The following is a 17,889-nucleotide window of genomic DNA, read 5'->3' on the forward strand; positions in this document are numbered from 1 at the left end:
GTGTTCTGGAGAAAGTCCCTGATGATCGTCACATCACGTGCCCCCCTAGCCATCATCCCAAAAATAGGCCTCAATGGAAGGACTGTCCATTCAAGCCAGAGACTTCTATGAACAATCTCTCTCACACACACCAGAAAGCATTACCACTTGTTGAGATTTCACTATGATATTTTTAAGAGTTAAATTGAAAGTTGTTTTTTTTTGGTTTTGTTGTGTTTTTGGCTTTTGGCACTGAGGACATCTAGATTTCACCGTCAGGATGAAAAACTATTTACTGCTACTTTTTATTACCGCAGTCATCACAATTATTTTATCATTTTTATACATTTTGGTTGCCTTTAGCCACGTCTGACGTATTTTTTTCACATAAAACTGGAATCTATTACCCTGTTAGGGTGAGGTGAGGTGGTCAAGGAAAGGTTTTGTTTCATTGCAAAGTTTCTTAAATATTTGAATAAGCTATATATATATATATATATATATATATAAATGTATTAATATCAGAGAGGGGGAGGGACCTATTTTTTTCAAAGCTCTCCTGTTACACGTCATGATGAAAGGATTTGTCATTTTTACCTTCTATTTCGAGAAAAATCTGAGTCTTTCACTTTTCAACTTTTTGCTTCAGCTTTTAGAGACTTTGTTGACAGGAGTTAAATCAGTGCGACTGTGGAAGGAAAACCAAAACCCATAAAATCCTTGATGTCTGTCTATGGTTGTATGTGAAAAAAAAAAAACCTCATTAACCCTCAGGTTGCCGTTCCTGTTTACACTGTTAATGAGTCTGGGTAGAGGGAAGTTTCACGTGGCGTTTGACCTGCTGTCAGTAAAGCTCACAAACACATCTTTATTGGTCGCAATTTATTTGGAACAGCATGATATAGGCTAAGAAGCAATGTGTTAGCGTAAGGGGCACACTGACTTTTTGGGGGGGGGGCGGGTTTGCTGGTTTTGTCATTCTCTCCAGAGCCAGACGAGAAGATAGATACCCTTCTCTCCTCGGTGCACACATTAGGGAGCTTGAGACCCCACGGAGGCCGGCTGACTGCTAGTTAACTTAGCGCGATAATTGGAAGTGGATGGGAATGTTAGCATACCTCTGCTGCTTGCCTGCTCTGCTTTCAGAATCTGCATCTGCTCCTCCTCTGTGTATTCTGGTTTAAACAGATAAGGTTCCAAATCTTGTTTATCAAGAATTAATCCTCCTCATCCTTCCTTACAAAGTCCACCATGATTAATAGAAACATGCGCTCTTCTAGTTGTCAACAAGCCACTTGTAACATTGCATTATCTCGCAGTTTTTAAACGTTTATGTCGTAGCGAATAGACACAACTTTTTCTTTCATTCTCATTCTTTTAAGCTGTTGATTAAATATTTTTGATTTCTTTTGAGGGCATGCTAGGCCCCCCCCCCCCCCCACACACACACACACACACCCACATACACCCACATGCACACACACTTCTATTTATTGCACCATGCTAATTAGCAGTGTGCAGCTCTCTGTTGGCTCCTAATGCACACACACACACACACACACACACACACACACACACACACACACACACACACACACACACACACACACAAAGGAGAGAAGCTAGTCTTGTATGGCTTTTAGGAGGACGAATAAAAAGCGTTGTTCCCAAAATGTAGATGTCTTCCTTTAATGCAGCTTTAAAATCACATCTGCTGATAGGCTGGAAAACTGCCCACATGGGTTTTACATATTATAAAGTTTGAAAATGATGATTGAAGAGCCCATAACACTGACATTTCTTTTATTGGAGCCATGAAAGTTGTCTCCTCATCACTCATCAGTTACTCAGAGCAAATTGCATGCAGCAAGAGCTGATTTTCATGAATTGCATTCTTCAGAACGAGATAATTTATTGTGCATTTATATTTGTCTCTTCTTCACCATCATTATTTAGTTTTATGAGCGGCTCTGAGACATGTCTGAGTCACCTCAATTGTGCGTCTGTTTATCAAAGATCTTACAGAGTAGTATCATTCTGATCCAGCACACATAGTTCTAACCCCTCATGGTTGATGTTACGAGGCTCCATATAACAGAGCAGGAGGGTGGGGTTACCTAATGTCTTCTCTTTACTACAGAGGGGTTTGAGAAGGCTTTAATTCAGTGGAAAGTGGTTATTCTATATTTGTTTTAACCATACAGTGACCCCACCCTCCACATAAAGCCACTCAATAAATGCAGAACTTGCCTTCATTAGTCAGATGTTGTAGACCTGGCAACACTTCTTACTAAATAAAACCAGACCCAACTAACCAGATAATTATCTGATGGTATGAGTAAATGCACTTAGATGCACTTTGCTTAGAAGTTTGATTGCATAGATGAGTGAATGAATAAAAGTTTGAACAAAACCAAAAAAAGAAGTTACTTTTTGTGTCAAAAAGGAAATACAGAGACCAAGCTTCGCTGCACTGGGTGGGGTCAGGTGGCTGAAAATGACTTGGACCACATTATATGTAAAGTTGGGTAATTACTAGGTTTTGAGACTTAAATAGCTGAGCCCACAGTGGTAAACACACTGGAAGTCAAGGAAAACTGCCTCCACAGTATCCGTTCCTTTTTGCCTGCTCCTTGCAAGAAAAAAAAAAATCCCTTTGGTGTTTATTTTAGATGAAGAGAACAGTTCAGATATGCTTTTCAGTAAAGTTTAAAAAAAACAAAACTTAGAAATCATTGAGCGTATCTCTGCAAAATACTCTACAAATGCTATTTCTTCTCACTAACCCCCACCCCCTCCTTTTCTTTTTGTCATGTTTGTCTTTTAGCCACACCAAAACTGTGGGTCTACAGTTGGCAGTGTTGATCTGTCGGTCCACCAAGTTGGTCAAGCCTGAAATATCACAACAACTGTGGATTTTAAGGAAAGTTTCTGAACATATTTTTGGTCACCAATGATGAAGCTGTCTGCTGATTCTCTACGTTTACTTGAACCAATAGGAGACGGATATTTTTTTGGGGGTGGGGGGTGGTGTTATTGAAGTCTCTATCTGTAAATGGATCACTTAAACACTATCGATCAACTTTATTGTGATATCTTTTCATGAAGGTAACAAGGAAAAATACACAGGTCTTATTATAAAGCTGTAAACCACAAGTGTGTCCGATTTTTTTTTCTTCGCTCCACCTTTGACAACTCTGCTTCTACAGATATCCATGTTGCTCAGAGGCTACATTATTTTAGGGCGCCACCATAGGGTGTGGTGTTTGCAGTTCCAGTATCTTTAGTGATACCTTGAATCTTATCCCTGACATCATTATTCTCATTTTCATCGAAACACCCATGTCAATGATAATGGAGTGATTTTTGCAGGGATCGAGCAAACATATTTTCTCAAGCCTGTAGAAGAACTGTTTCATTTCATCAAAAAAAAGTATAAAACAATTTACCAAAAAAATGTGGTCTCATGAAAGTTGTTTTTGACATTCACGTCATGTCATTCATGCTGACATTTTTCTAGTTCAAGTAGTTTTGCGGCAGTAAATAACGAGTTGGGGATTGGGGATTTGAATTTGGAACTGAATGATGCTCAGTGGCAAACAATTCAATAGCAGCTGTAGAAGTATGGAGTTCGTTATTCAGCCTGAAGGTGATGCCAGAAACAGCTACAGAGCTTCTATAGATATGTGTCACCCAGAGGATGCAGTCGAATGAAGCTGGTGACTTTTCATCATCCAAATAAGTCAAATTTGCAAAGTCTTCCTTTTTGTTAAGAAGAAATAGATGAGTTTTTAATGACATGTTATTCATGTTCAACACGGGAGTTTCCTCACCTGAAAAAATGTGAAAGTGTTTCGATTTGTTGTTTGTTTCATGACTGAATCCCAGCAAATGTGATGACATTGCCGCAACATGTGTTGTTTGGTTAAGAAATGTTAGCGCGCTCAAATGCTAAGATGGAACACATGGCAAACATTGTATCATCTAAACATCATTATGTGGGCTTTTAGCTCAAAGCACAGCCTCAGAGTTACCAGTATTACTGGCTGGCTGCGTCTTTCTGGTGCCAAACCCATCGTCTTCACTTCTGCAGTGCTTCTGTACTGCTAGCGAAAGCCTCGATTCACAAGCTGATCCTCAGTGACACTGAGTCCAGAGAAATATTACAGTCTTTACCCAAAAAAGGTGAACTTCAAGTGGTGTTCCTGGAAAGAGTTCCTGTTTTTGGTATCTTTCATATCAGTCTGCCTCCTGTCATGCCATTGTTGCTCAATGATCAGATAAGTGACAAGCATGACAGAGAGGGGAAGTTGCGTTCATGTAGTTTAAATGTAAACCTTTTCCACAGATGTTAATAACAGACAAGCTTTAGTTATACTATTTAAACAATGTCAAAATTGTATCCTCACTAAAATGAGATGTTTTACAGTCAATATAAAAGAGTGTTTATTGCAGCAAAGCAAATGCAAAACAAACAGTCTGAGTCATCTGCAACCAGTCTAGCAGACCAGAGAATAAGGGTCACTTTTTTTTTCAATCGCTAGCCTTGAGTAAACTGACAGATACCTGTCAACAAACCTCACAGAACCCTGCAAACCAGCTGCAGTTGGAATGTTTGCACACAGGAGCAATGTTAACATTTGTTTTAACAAAATTGGTCCTTACAGTTCTGAGCACAGCTTCCAGCAACTTTTGGCCAATTACAAACATGCATGTACAGTAACCTACAATATACATGTACAAGACAGGCAGGCACCCCAGCAGGGAAGGAAAGAACCCGAGGAGCACACTGAGAGAGAAAGAGCTGTAAGGACTTTTTTTTTTTTTTTTTTTAGAAAAGAGAAAAAAAATAAGTTGGCGTTAAACCTTACTTAATCTCTCGCACTGAAATAACCTGGCAAATCACTGGTATTTCCTTTTCCTGCATTGAAATTTGCAATAAAAAAGAGATATTTTTTTTAAATCTTTTTTTTTTCCCCCCCAAGTTTCTTTGGTATGAAAGCAGCTTATGTTGTCAACTCAGGAGTATCAGATTAAGATAGTTAATGGAGTTACCCTGAGGGCTGTTGGAAACAGATATTTATTGTTCACAGTCCAATAGCTGTCCGTCTCTTAGGATGTCCCTGTATTTGCTGGAATTCATATTGGGACACACTTGCAGACCAGCCCACTTGGGTTGGACAGAGGAAGTAATTCAGAGTGCAAAAACAAAAGATAGTTTCTTAAATTCCCCACACCATACCCATATGGAAGACTGCAAACATCCTTGTTCCATTAGTTAATACCTTTGTAGGTATGTAAGGTCAACAAAACATTTTCTTCAGCCAACTAATCTTAAATAGAAAAAAGGGCTTTAAATAGCATATCAGAAAATATAGTCTCTGTATCAAGACCTCAATAAATATCTGGCATTTCAAAGTTTTTCAATAAGTTGTCTTTTCAAGCATTAAGACTCTATAAAAAGTTGAAGACTTTATCCTCTATCAAACTTATAGATTTATCTGTTAGCATTTCTTCGCTGCTTACAAACTTGTACCCAAAAAGCTTCAGCGTCGGGCCACACGCGTTTTGCACAACCTGAGCAATTTTGAACGGAATGCTAAACCTCCATTTCTCTACTTGTTCTGAGGATTTTTTTTGTGTTGAGTAAACACCACTGGTTTCATTAGAGGCCTGTGTGTTTTTCAGGATCCAAGATTTAACTTGTGGAGTGAATGGGATTCCAGTAAACATGTGCATCTCAGCTGCTTTCCTCATCGGGAACCTGGCGATGTCCTCGTACCGCACCAGCATGTATCGCCTGCGCAGCCATGGCGGCTGTTTAAGGCCGATCTCTGCAGACATCCTGATGTTATCACAGTTCCCCTTCAGCTTCCTCACCTCGTTGTCATCAATTGGCAAATCTTTTTCCATGGCCCACTGCTTCCAGTTTTTGTATTTAGCTGCGAAGGCCACCATGCGGGAGGCTAGTACAGCGCGAGGATCCCGAACCAGCTGAATGAACCTTACGTCTAGACGTGGGTCTTCAGCTAGAGAACGGAGGGTTTCCAGTTGGCGCACCCTTACTACCTTGATGGCTGTGTGCTGCTTCTGGAGGCAGGACTCAGATGCCATGGTCAGATTCAGGGGCCCGCACCGCCTGGTCCTGCAGTGATGGCGCTCAAAGACCCCTTTGATGAAGGGGCTGCACACTGACTCCTCACAGAGAGAGCTGCTGGACTCCCTGCGAAAAAGATTGGTGGTGATGTGGTCAACAGGGAGGGGCTCGATGAAACTCTCCAGCAGGGTGAATTTACACAGGAAAAGCTGCTGGAGTACATCACGGTAGGCTTTGGCCGCCGCTGTGGCGTTGGTTCCACCAGTATCCAACGTTAACATCTTCTCCACATGCCATAATGGCTCAAACAGGTAAAACATGTCACGCTGCTGGTTGAAAAACTCGCCCACAAATGAGGAGCCCGTTCTGGTGGTGGCTAAGAGGAGGATGTGTTTCCTGCCTCTCGCCTCCTGGTGCTCGCTGTAGTTCTCCAGACGCCGCTTCATCGGTGTGAGGGCAGAGTCCATCTTGTTGAGTGAAATGAAGGAAGCATTGTGCCTCAGCAGTATGTTGGAGAAACCACTGGGCTGGAGTGGGGTCTCGGGGGTCTGCTTTGATGCGAGTTTATCTGAAACCCTGAGAATACGGGATAAGAATCAGAGCGATATTACTCCTCAAACTTAGCTCATGATATTTGAAGCGTTTTTGCAATGGAAAGCTTCACATAATCACAACAAATGCACTTACCGAGAGATAATGTTGTTTTCCTTCTCAATGATAACAAGTACCACAAAAAAGACGATGAAGAGAGTGTATTTGATCCTCATTCTTAGATGTAGCTGGGCCTGGGTATGCTTTTACAGACTGCTTAATAGGTTCTGCCAATCTTGCAACTCTCCAGATGCCTTCTTAAAGAGCCTTGCAGTTATTTGTATTCCCCGTTGTCGATGTTGTAGATGTGCATTGTTTCATCCTATAAACGAAATGAACATCAAACTGTCAGTTACACATTCTGCACATTTGAGCGCGGCCGAGAGTAACTACTAGAGTCTCAATTCTCTCCGTCAGAATAAAAAGTGGAAGTTATATTTTTTTTATGTAGCCATAGAAATAGGGAAGCGCCTGTTGAATATGAAATCCTGCACTGTGAAGCTTAGTCAGAGTTGTGGTAATGCAGAGGTGTGCGCTACATCACTGTAAACCAAAGATGGGAGGAATTGACTCAAGAGACAAAAATATCACGTCTTAAGAAGGTAAGAATAGAACACAGCTGAGCGTAGCTTTACTTGAGTCTAATTCATTCCTTTCCACCGGGAAGTCCTTTGTTATCTTAAGTGCACCAATGCATTTCAGGAACTTGCCCACCCACCAGGCTTCACATGGAGAAACTGTATTTATGAGTCTGTCTGTGGAGATGTGTTAAAAAAGCAGAACTATGGGGGCGCAAGTAAGATGTATAAAAAAAACAACAACCTGCAATCCAATGTTGTTTTGTAATTAAACAAAACTGCAAAGTTGTCTGGTTTAGTGTGATAATCAGACTCCCCACTGGAGAAGGTTGCAGAGCACCCTGTGGTCCAAACTGACAGCTGCTCCTGCATGTCAACACCAGGAGGAGATCTTTTCAACAGAGTGGCATGTGCTCCTGATACAGTCGACCACCTGGAAGTGTGCTAATGGCTTGCAGTTTCCTAATAATAGGCTTTTGTTCCTTTGAAACACTGATGCACACTGAGGGGGACGCATGTCCAAGGTATAAGTGCACAGTGCTGAAATTGAAGGGGCAAACCAGCTTTTCATGGAGCTATAAATTAGAGCTCTGAGCCTGGAGGCTGCTCAGCACCTCTCCATGTAGGTAAGGCAGACCGTGGTAGTCAGCTGAAAGTAAAGGTGGATTTAATGATGCGTATTTGGAAATATCTTACGCATTCCTGAAAGATTAATTTGAGTGCGCTTTTAAGATAATCATCGCTTGGCTCAGATCCTGGCTAATCTTTTGGTCTTACTATAACTGTACCTACTTTGTGAGCCAGTGAAAGCAGTGGGTCACACAATGAGAGTCAGTTTCCATCCTGAGGAAACTGGCAGTGTCATTCTGATGCAAAAGAAAAAAAAAATGCTTAAAGACTCATGTCAGCTTTTTGGGAAATATTGCCACCATCCCCAGACCCAGACAAGAGGATAAACATCCCTTTCTCCTGTGTGTGTGCAGTAGGAAGTGGAGACCCACAGAGACTGGCTGATGGCTAGTTAGCTTAGCGGAGTGAATGGTGGTGGATGGGCTGTGTAGCACGCCTCTGTCTTGCCAGCTTAGCTTCCAAAACCTGCAGATCTTCCTTTGTGTATTCTGGATGAGGTTTAGGACTATTTTTTTTTTCCCCTCAGAAATAATCTTCCTCATCCTTTCTCACAAAGTCAGCCACGGGTTTGTTTTGTCAGCTGAAGTTTTTAAGGTGCTGCGTCAGATCACTGCATCCAGTCAAGAAAGCAGTTTCTGCTGTGTATCTGATTATAAAATCACAACATTTCTCCATTTTTTTAAATTGTTATATCAAAAATGAATGTTATATACAACCCCAGTTCCATTCGTGCAGACAAAGACCTTTTTGATGAAAGGTGTGTGTGTGTGTGTGTGTGTGTGTGTGCGTGTGTGTATGTGTGTGTGTGTGTGTGATGACTTTAGATGGAAATAGACTAACCTACCCACCCATCACTATTCATTACGCTATGCTCACTAAAAATCAGCTTGTCTCTTTGGGTCTCTGATGCACACAGAGAGGAGATGAGGCTCTCTATCATCTAGTTTGGCTCTGGGAAGGATAGTAAATCAGTATATCTCCCAAAAAGACGGTAGTAAAGTCACATCTGTTGACACAGCTAAGCTAACAAGCGTCAGAGGAAAGAAGGGTAGCAAGCATCTTGTCTCGTCCCAGAGGATGGTGAGTGTATGACCCTAAAAGTTGGCTGAGAAATTTTGACATAAGCAAGCACGCGAGCTGTATTAGTTCTTTCTTAAATCCTGATTTAGATGTCTGGGTTTGTTTCACAAACAGAATCCTGAACGTGACTTCTAATGGATCTCTTTTAAAAGATGGCAGGTCTAGCCTCCAGGCCAACAACGCATTAGTGAAAGTGCTGCTATTAACCAGCAGAGCCACAACCAACAGACCAACCTTTTCACTCACTTCAGCATGTGTTTCACACAAAACAAGCAGCACTGTGTGAGAAGTGCAGCCTTTGCTCCTCTGAATTCTGATGAGCTTAAATCTCCTTGAGTTTCTGTATAACACGTCTGGAGGTCTAATTCTCACATCCTGTTGCTACTTCTGTCCCAGGCCAGTTTTGTACACAGAAGCAGGTCCAAATGACTGCACACAGTCTAAACACGGGGAATGGTTGAACACTGGCTGTGAAATTTCTCTGAGAGCGAATGGGAAGTTTAAAGCTCCAATAGAGTACTGTTGACGTGGAACCGCATGTAATGAGAAGGTGACCAGCCTGTGTACCGAGACATGTTTTCACCAGGAGGAAAAATCAGCTCCGTCTTGCACCACCCTGCCGCATGCCACAACCACAAAGGTCTCTTTACACAGCAGTGATTCTAAACCCCCTTTGGGCTGAGATCGTAGAACATAAACTCCCAGGTCATTTACACGTCACAGGGTCAGTGACTAAGCCCCCTGGATGTTACAAGTCATGTAGAACTAGTCAGTTAGTCAGCTGCACCAGAGGAAATGAGTCTTTAAGCCCATAATTTAACATTGTGTAAGTGCAGCCAAATAAAACCAACAGATTTGAGTAGATCTACAGTTACAGCTCAGCATATTTGCCGCTGCAGATGTACCTGTGCAAATATAAAGAAATTTTACAAAATCATAAAATGGACACCTCGTGAATAACACGAGCATGAAAGATCACTTGTCTCTGAGTATTTGGGATAAATTTGCGCTTCTGTGGGATTGACAACACACTTATTTTTTTTTTATTCTCTCCACATCTGATTTTTAAATTAAACACACACACACACGCGCACGCACGCACGCACGCACGCGCATTCACACTCAGAAAAAAAATCAACATCAACAATTTACCAAGTGGTCTGAGGTTTTGTCATTTGCATGGTAAATTAGATCTACACCAATTATCTCAGCGTATTGCATCTGTTGTGTGAAGAAGAAAACACACACACACACACACACACGCACACGCACACAAGCTGACATTTTCAAAAATTCACAAACCACTGAGGCATATGACACGTTTGATCATCTGCTCATAACATAACCGCCAGTGCGCCGTTTATCATGTAGTTGCAAATGGTTTTAATAGCTGCCACTTATTTAACGTAAATCTTATGTGAACATAAATTAAATACCAGTCAGCTACTACAGTATTTCACAGGCATTCCACTGAAATTTTGTCTCTGACAAATGACAGAGTGCAGGCACAGAGATGATGGGCTGAGGCATCTCATTGTTTGAAAAAAAAAATGAAGGCACATAATGCACGAGTGCCAATTAGAGATATAGTCAGAGTGAAGACGTTTATTTGAAGTAATTTCATCAACTGTAGCATATTTTATCTAAGTTCTTATCAAAGAAGTTATTTTACTTGAGTTAAAGTAAAAAAAATTAAATAAACAAATTACCCAGATAAAATAGTACTCCGGTAAAAGTACAAGTCTTCATGTAAAATTCGAATGAAGTAAAAGTAGAAAAGTATTTAGTAAGGAGTTTCCTTCAGTTGAAAGTCCATCATCATACTGATTGACGGGTTAAGAGAAATGCAGCGGAGTAAAAGTACAAAGTTTCATAATATACAAATACTTAAGTAAAGATACTTCAACAGTCCTTGAGTAAAGTGCTTGAGTAAAAACACTTCACATCACCGATGATATGGTAAATAAAAAAAAAACATCTAAAGATCTTCAAACCATCATCACCTCTTTTTTAAAAGTGGGTTCATAAATCATGCAGGAGAAATACTTGGTTTTATCTTTGAAAGGGTTTCAAAACATGAATTATTAACGATGACACAGACGTTTCTTATTTCCTATGAATAAAAGACCAACATTTCGAGCAGATTGCATCATATAGGAAGAGATTATTCATCTGCATCAATCAGAGTGTTGAAGGAAGACATGGAGATGATGTGAGAAGAGCACCTCTGTGGCACTGATGCAGGCAACAGGTTTTAATCGAGAGTTTTGCTCCAATTTGATGTTGAAGTATATTGGACAACAGGGCTCACGTGTTGCCAGATGTGGTCATGTAGCACTTAAATATTTGTTTGTTATAATTTATAAATTGACAAGAAGGTGGATGTACTTTCACAGACTCGGGATGCATCTTAGAAGAAAGGGGGGGGAAAAAGAGGACATGCAGGCTAAAGTGAAGTCATGCCCTTGTAATAAAGACCTTCAGGAGAGTTCTATGACAGCGAGAGTGACATGATTCTGCGTTCATTTCTCGATCCACAAATGTGCCATGACGGTTTTTACTTACTTCGGAAATAATAATAGTATGAAAAGGAGCTCATCCGCTACCAGTATATACCCACCCTTGTGATGAGTTGCGATCCCGCTTTCATCCGTGAAGTCGAGCGTCTCCAGATATAAATTAATTCCATTACTTTCCAACAGGAGTTCACATGCGAAACGAGAAGCAATCCAACTCTACGGAATTAGCGGGACTAGATTTAGTGCATAGAAGCTTTAGATCAGATGGGGTCATGTTGAGAGAAAGCGAAGGGGGTTGGGGGTGGGGGGGTGTTGCAGGTCGCGGCTGCTCGGTGGAGTGAATGACAAGTCCAACAGCTGCGACTCAAAGGATCACATGGGAAAAGTTTGTTCCCAAGGAGCGGAGCTTCAGGCTGGAGGATCATGACCCTTGAGGGACTCAGATGAAAGATGACAAAACAAGCTCCATACATATAGATCACGTGACAGATCGTGTCTGAGTTGTTTAAGAGATGGTGGCCTCCAATTTTTGTACTTAAATATTCTATTCTCTCCTTAAATGTTGGTGTTATTCAGGCATTTTTGTTCTATAGAAGTTTGACGTAGACGAAACACAAGAAGAGGGACTCCCCCTAGCGGAAGAAACCAAGAATTACGCCTCAACATTTATGGTGGAGCACATGGGGGTTTCATTGGAATTAAATCAGACCGATTTTATGATGTCGCAAAACTCATGTCTTCCAAAATTAGCTATAAACTTGGAAAATAGCGCCATCAACCGGCCACCGGAAGTGCACACAATGATTGCTTTATTATGGTGATGTCATTAATGGTTTTTCACAAGTGCGCAACCATCACACTTAGTGCACCAAATTCATCAATATATTCCCTCACGTTCAGAATTCTGACCTTCATTTCTCACTGCCGGAGCTAGTATGGAAAATAATTAGTCAGGAGACACATTAAATGGCTGCCATGATTTAATACATGATTGTAGGTTAACAATTAATTTTCACCCATGGGTAACCTCATTGTCATAACATCAGTTCTGTTACAGGATGTAAATTCAGTCACACTTCAGTGTAAACGGAAATCAACGAGTGCGGACATATCAACACACTACAATATTTACTTGCGTAGTATTTTCACAGAGATTTTACAAAAACGCCGGTATCCAAGGTTTCATGCACTGTCCGACTGCATTTGAAAGCAGCATAAGCGTCTCTTTTTCAGGCCACTTTAGAGATTTTTAATCAAAAAGGCACCAAGCGTCAAAATTCGCCAACCTTGTGGACAAACCATAGATACTTTCCACTGTAGAGTGATTAATAATGAGCTGCCAGAGACAGGTGAACGTCTGTCTGCGTCTCCTTGATTCGCTCAAGAGAATTGTAGTCCATATTGTTACCGTCTCAACCTGTGCTATTCCGAGTTTGCGGTAAAAAAAAAAAAAAAACATAACTGACAATAATATAATCCAATCGGGCTATTTGTGATTAGGCAAAGCCAAGGAATGCTAAAACATATTGTTTAACGGATTGTGATATTGTTTGTTGCCGAGGACTTCGAACTACAGCTCCCAAGAAACTTGTCGCTTGATGATGACGACACGGCAGACCTTTTCAGGAAGGTTGCAAAACAATTACGTCAGGAAAGTGCGTATTAACGTTTCGGTATTGGAAGGTGAAGGACTGTCACTGCTCGTGGTAAGTACTTCAGCCTTACCTTTTAAAAGATGTGTATGTTAGTGTCAACACTTAAAGTGTCTGTTGAGACTATGAGCAATTTTGCGACCATTTTTGTGCCATTAGCTAACATTACCGATGTCCTCGAGGAGTAATATCATGCTAGCTAACGCTTTTTATGCTATCGTGTTGCTGACTAACCTGAGTACGATGATGGGGGCGCTTTCTAGAATGGCTGACCTAGTTACTTAACTACATTGTTTAACTGGGACGAGGCATTTTAAAATGTCACATTCAAGGCTATTACTTGACCTTACTTTTATTTCTCTTTTCTTTCATCCTTTGAAAGGATATTAAGTTGAGACCATGTTGGTGGCGAGGTTGACGTGCCTGAGGAGCCTTCCGCTCACGGGGGTCCGTCATGCGTTGACACAGGGCTCCCCAGCCTTGAGAACACCTACCCTGAAGGCCTGTTCACCGGTGTTCAGGCCCCAGCAGGTACCGATTAGTTAGTCCTGAGGACGGCACTCACAGCACGAGTGTTTCAGCTCACCTCTGCTACCCCTCCTCCGACTAGGTTGACTGTAAATGTTGAGTGTGGTCACTAAACATTAAATATACTGTGTTTTCTTCAGAATTATTCCTCCAAGGTCAGATTCGGTTTCCGCCGTGGGAGGACAGCCAGAGACCAACTGAAGGAGGCTGCTTTTGAGCCGGCCACAGATACTGCCATTAAAAGTACCTACTGTTATATTTTTAAGCAATACTTGCTGCAGAAGTTTATTTAGCCCCACAAGTTTTCCCAAAATGTATCTTGCTGATAGTTTTTTCCTCTCCTGCATCACTTCTCTGTGACTCCAGAAAGCAGAAAGAGCCAACTACATATTGCTTCAAGCGAATGATGGCTTATGGCCATGCCAACTCCAAACATCAGCAAAAATGTTTAACAGTGTCCGTTTACACACTCTGAAGTGCATCTTCCAGTGTAATCCACATTTTCTTCATCCAGCTGTATTCTCAATAATCCAGAGACATTTTTGAGCTTTTGGCTGTGGGGCAGCTTTTATCTTCAAGTCAGATATATGCAGCTGGCTTTTCCCACATACTGGAGTCACAAAGGAGTCTTGCAAGAAGGAAAATTGTCTTCATGAGCTCAAGATGCCTATTTGTGAGTACTAAATGGACAAAGTGGACATTTTGGGTGAAGTTTCGTTTTAACAATGCAGTTTTTCAGTCCTCCCCCTTCCCTGTTGACGCAAATATCAACCCTAACAACTAACGTACTGGCATCGGTCAAATCATTCTTTGAAACGTGTGTCCATATCAGCCAAGTATTTCACAATTGGTGCATCGTGCCAGTATTGGTGAAGCTCATGTAGAATCAGAATACTTTATTTATCCCGGGGGAAATTCTGTTGTAGCTCGAAGCAGCTATTATTTCTGTCTTTCTATTTCTTTTCAAGTGCAAAACTTTGGCACTTACACTTCCTCAAAACATAAGGTTTTCGTCATGGTAAAATTCTAATTTACATCATGTTAAATTTTTTGTAGTTGACAGCATGGGAAGAATGATCCTAGCTGGAGGTGCGGCGGTTGGCATGGGAGCTCTGTGTTACTACGGACTCGGCATGTCCAATGAAATCGGTGCCGTTGAGAAAGCAATGTGAGTAACAGCTGCCCCAGCCTGGATCGGTAGTGTTTTAGCCAATTAACAAAGTGCAAACGTCATCTGGTTCTTTCCCCCCTGTCCAGGTTCTGGCCCCAGTACGTGAAGGACAGGATCCACTCCACTTACATGTACTTTGCTGGCAGTGTTGGGCTGACAGCTCTGTCAGCTGTAGCAGTAAGCAGGACCCCGGCACTCCTGGGTGTTATGATGAGAGGATCCTGGCTGGTACGCCCCGAGATGTCTTTGTTTTTATGCTAAAACAATATATTTTAAAATGAAAATTGAAGGCTTGAACGGGTTTGTTCATTGGTCAGTGTTTGTTCTAATCCAGGCCATCGGAGCAACGTTCGCAGCCATGATCGGCGCTGGCATGCTGGTCAGATCCATTTCATACGAGCACAGCCCAGTGCCCAAACACCTGGCCTGGATGCTGCATGCAGGTCTGTAAGATCTTGGTCAGTCACATTCTTATTCAGTTTCTTCAAGTGAACACTAGAGGGCAGTGAAGGCCCTGAATGACACAGCTGCCCTTCTGAAACCTTAGCATCACATCTAGACATTTGAGTTGCAACTGTTGTCTTTTTCTTTTTGTGTTTGGCTCAGGTGTGATGGGAGCTGTCATTGCACCCCTCACTCTCCTTGGGGGGCCTCTGATGATGAGGGCCGCCTGGTATACAGCAGGAATTGTGGGAGGTCTGTCTACTGTGGCCATGTGTGCCCCGAGTGAGAAGTTCCTCAATATGGGCGGACCCTTGGCTGTTGGGTTTGGAGTTGTCTTCGCCTCCTCTATTGGTTCGTACCATACAGTTTCAGCTCTGTATTAAGCTTGTATTACATTTTTTAGTAGTTATGTAATGATGCTGTCAGTCTATAACAAAACTTGAAGTGATACTTCCCCCAAAACAGTGTGTTTTGCCATTTGAAGTATCTGATTAATGCTCTATATATCAGATTGTGCTGTTGGCTTCATTAGAGGTGTTCCTGTCCTTTCCAGGATCTATGTTCATGCCCCCCACCTCAGCATTTGGAGCAGGTCTTTACTCAGTGGCTGTGTATGGAGGTCTGGTCCTGTTCAGCATGTTTCTCCTGTACGATACACAGAAGGTCATTAAGAGGGCGGAGACCCACCCACTCTACGCAGCACAGAAATATGACCCCATTAATGCGTAAGTTCCTCCAGAAAAGTTCAGTGCAATCTAGGAATGGTATTTTTGTTACTGTACAAGGAGTATTTGATTCTCTTTTATGTAGTTTTCTGATACATCATGGTCTTATTTTCCAGTTGTATGGGGATTTACATGGACACACTGAACATCTTCATGAGGCTGGTGATGATTTTGAGTGGCAGCGGCGGCAAAAGGAAGTGAAGAGCAGGACTACACTTTCCACAGAGCAGAAAAATGTCAGGGTTTATCGCTATCAGTACTCACAAGATGTTACCTTTTAGCGCCAAGTCCCGTGTAATTGACAAATAAGTATTGACTGCTTTGTAAATCTGCAGAGATGAAGATAATCCCTTATCTCCTAGATTATATCCAGAAGATACATTGTTGACAACACGCTGAGACAAACTGATTGATCTGGTTTGACTTTGGGGTACCAGAAGGGTTAAATTTGTTTGTTCAGTTCCCTCAGATGTCCTTTGTTCAGATGTTCATTGTGTATTTATATTTACTTCTAACTGGTTGGGGTTTCTGAATTGAAGTGAAAGAACAAAAATACGCCGTAAGAAAAAAAAAATACAATACAAAATACATGTCTCATGCTCCATGATACACTGATACTGCACTTCTTTTTTGGGTTAGTTCACATATTTCTTTAGAATACGGTAATGTCAGTACTTCAATCACTCAATAAACAAGTCAGACAAACTTGTGTCGCTGCTTTTCTGTTTTAATTTGTATCTTAAGTGAAGGATGAGAAGACTTTGTGACAGAGGGCAAGAAACAGTTATTTAGTGATAAAGCCCCAGCAATATTTGTAAAGAACTTCTCAAAGTTTCCTCCAACCCCTGAAACCTCCAATCGGTAACCAGAGTTAACCACATAAACTGTTGAGAGAAATATCTTGACATGCACGCTTGCAACAAATATGTCCTGTGACCAGCAGGAAGTGCCAGCGACTTGTTCTGCTGTTCCATCAGTTAAAAACTTGCATTCCTCTTCTTCTTTGTTGTCTCATTTAAGTTGGACTCTCATCAGAAACCAGTGGGGGTCCACCTTGTATTTCCCCATGAACAGTCAGCGGGTAGCAGCAGATGACAAAGGCTTAGCACGGCAATCCTCTTGTCCGCCATCTGGCCGCTCCTCTAAATTTAAACCTCCAAACCAGGGCACTTGCAACAGATGCTAACATCTGTAAATATGCAGGTGTTTCACTAAAGCACGTACACGTGGACGACACATCTGCTAGGCAGAGTTTCAACCTCTCCGATGGTGTTCACGTTTCGGACACGTACGAGTCATATACACTGTGTTGCGGGGGGGCGGGGGGGGGTGGTGGTGCTGCAGATGGGATGGATAAAGAGGGTAATAATGGATGAGATTGGGGAAAGCTTCAGTATGTGGAGATCTGCCATTAATGGGGATACTTTTTTTTTTTTTTTTTACCGTCTGTCCGTCATTTTCAGATTGATGACCAATATCAGGCTGAGGTCCAAGGTTTTTATTGCTTGGAGGTTTGACCTTGAGAGCCACGCCGCCTCAAACTGCTGTGAAAAGAAAGAAAAAGACGTGGCTAAATAAATCAGAAATAAAATTCTCTATTAGGACGTGATTGCCTCATCTTGTCATTCTCCCTTTTAGCTCTAAATTGTAGCACCACCGGAATATTATTACTATCTTTTTTTCTTTTTAAAAATTTTACCGGTGTGAATAGAATTGAGATCTTAAGAGCGCATTATTCCCCAAAAACCTGAAACTCTCAAACTTCTCGTGTCTGCTTAAGTTACTGTACAAATTCCTTTGTTGGGTTTTTCTTTTGACAGCAGCAGATCAAGTGATATTTTCATGTTCATGATAAAGACACATTTGCTGCATTGATGCTTTTTTTTATGTGTGCT

General features: G+C 41.6%; 2 protein-coding genes across 2 annotated transcripts; one reads left to right on the top strand and one right to left on the bottom strand.

Annotated features, from left to right (window-relative positions):
- Positions 1–1,699: 1,699 nt before the first annotated feature.
- chst3b (carbohydrate (chondroitin 6) sulfotransferase 3b) lies at positions 1,700–11,774 on the bottom strand. The gene is made up of 3 exons (XM_086195614.1): positions 11,576–11,774; positions 6,764–6,989; positions 1,700–6,652 (listed from the first exon to the last, which is right to left on the bottom strand). Exons 2-3 carry the CDS (start codon positions 6,841–6,843, stop codon positions 5,434–5,436), a joined length of 1,299 nt encoding a protein of 432 aa, XP_086051740.1. The 5' UTR covers positions 6,844–6,989; positions 11,576–11,774; the 3' UTR covers positions 1,700–5,433.
- Positions 11,775–13,017: 1,243 nt separating this feature from the next.
- On the top strand, positions 13,018–16,303 carry ghitm (growth hormone inducible transmembrane protein). Its single transcript, XM_086195615.1, has 9 exons — positions 13,018–13,180; positions 13,509–13,657; positions 13,795–13,897; positions 14,711–14,822; positions 14,912–15,053; positions 15,160–15,268; positions 15,432–15,620; positions 15,823–15,994; positions 16,111–16,303. The coding sequence occupies exons 2-9, from the start codon at positions 13,526–13,528 to the stop codon at positions 16,193–16,195; spliced, it is 1,044 nt and encodes a 347-aa protein (XP_086051741.1). The 5' UTR covers positions 13,018–13,180; positions 13,509–13,525; the 3' UTR covers positions 16,196–16,303.
- The last annotated feature ends 1,586 nt before the right edge of the window (positions 16,304–17,889 follow it).

Source organism: Aulostomus chinensis, chromosome 23, assembly GCF_037954235.1.
Source record: "Aulostomus chinensis isolate RoL2024-O1b breed Wild chromosome 23, RoL_Achi_v1.0, whole genome shotgun sequence".
Taxonomy (NCBI): Eukaryota; Metazoa; Chordata; class Actinopteri; order Syngnathiformes; family Aulostomidae; genus Aulostomus; species Aulostomus chinensis.

Excerpts from the sequence above, each read along its gene's own strand:
- ghitm (XM_086195615.1), top strand. The coding sequence starts at position 13,526 with ATGTTGGTGGCGAGGTTGACGTGCCTGAGGAGCCTTCCGCTCACGGGG. Across the intron at positions 13,658-13,794 it reads CGGTGTTCAGGCCCCAGCAG|AATTATTCCTCCAAGGTCAG; the intron begins GTACCGATTAGT and ends TGTTTTCTTCAG. Across the intron at positions 15,269-15,431 it reads GGCCTGGATGCTGCATGCAG|GTGTGATGGGAGCTGTCATT; the intron begins GTCTGTAAGATC and ends TGTTTGGCTCAG.
- chst3b (XM_086195614.1), bottom strand. The coding sequence starts at position 6,843 with ATGAGGATCAAATACACTCTCTTCATCGTCTTTTTTGTGGTACTTGTT. Across the intron at positions 6,653-6,763 it reads GAAAACAACATTATCTCTCG|GGTTTCAGATAAACTCGCAT; the intron begins GTAAGTGCATTT and ends CCGTATTCTCAG.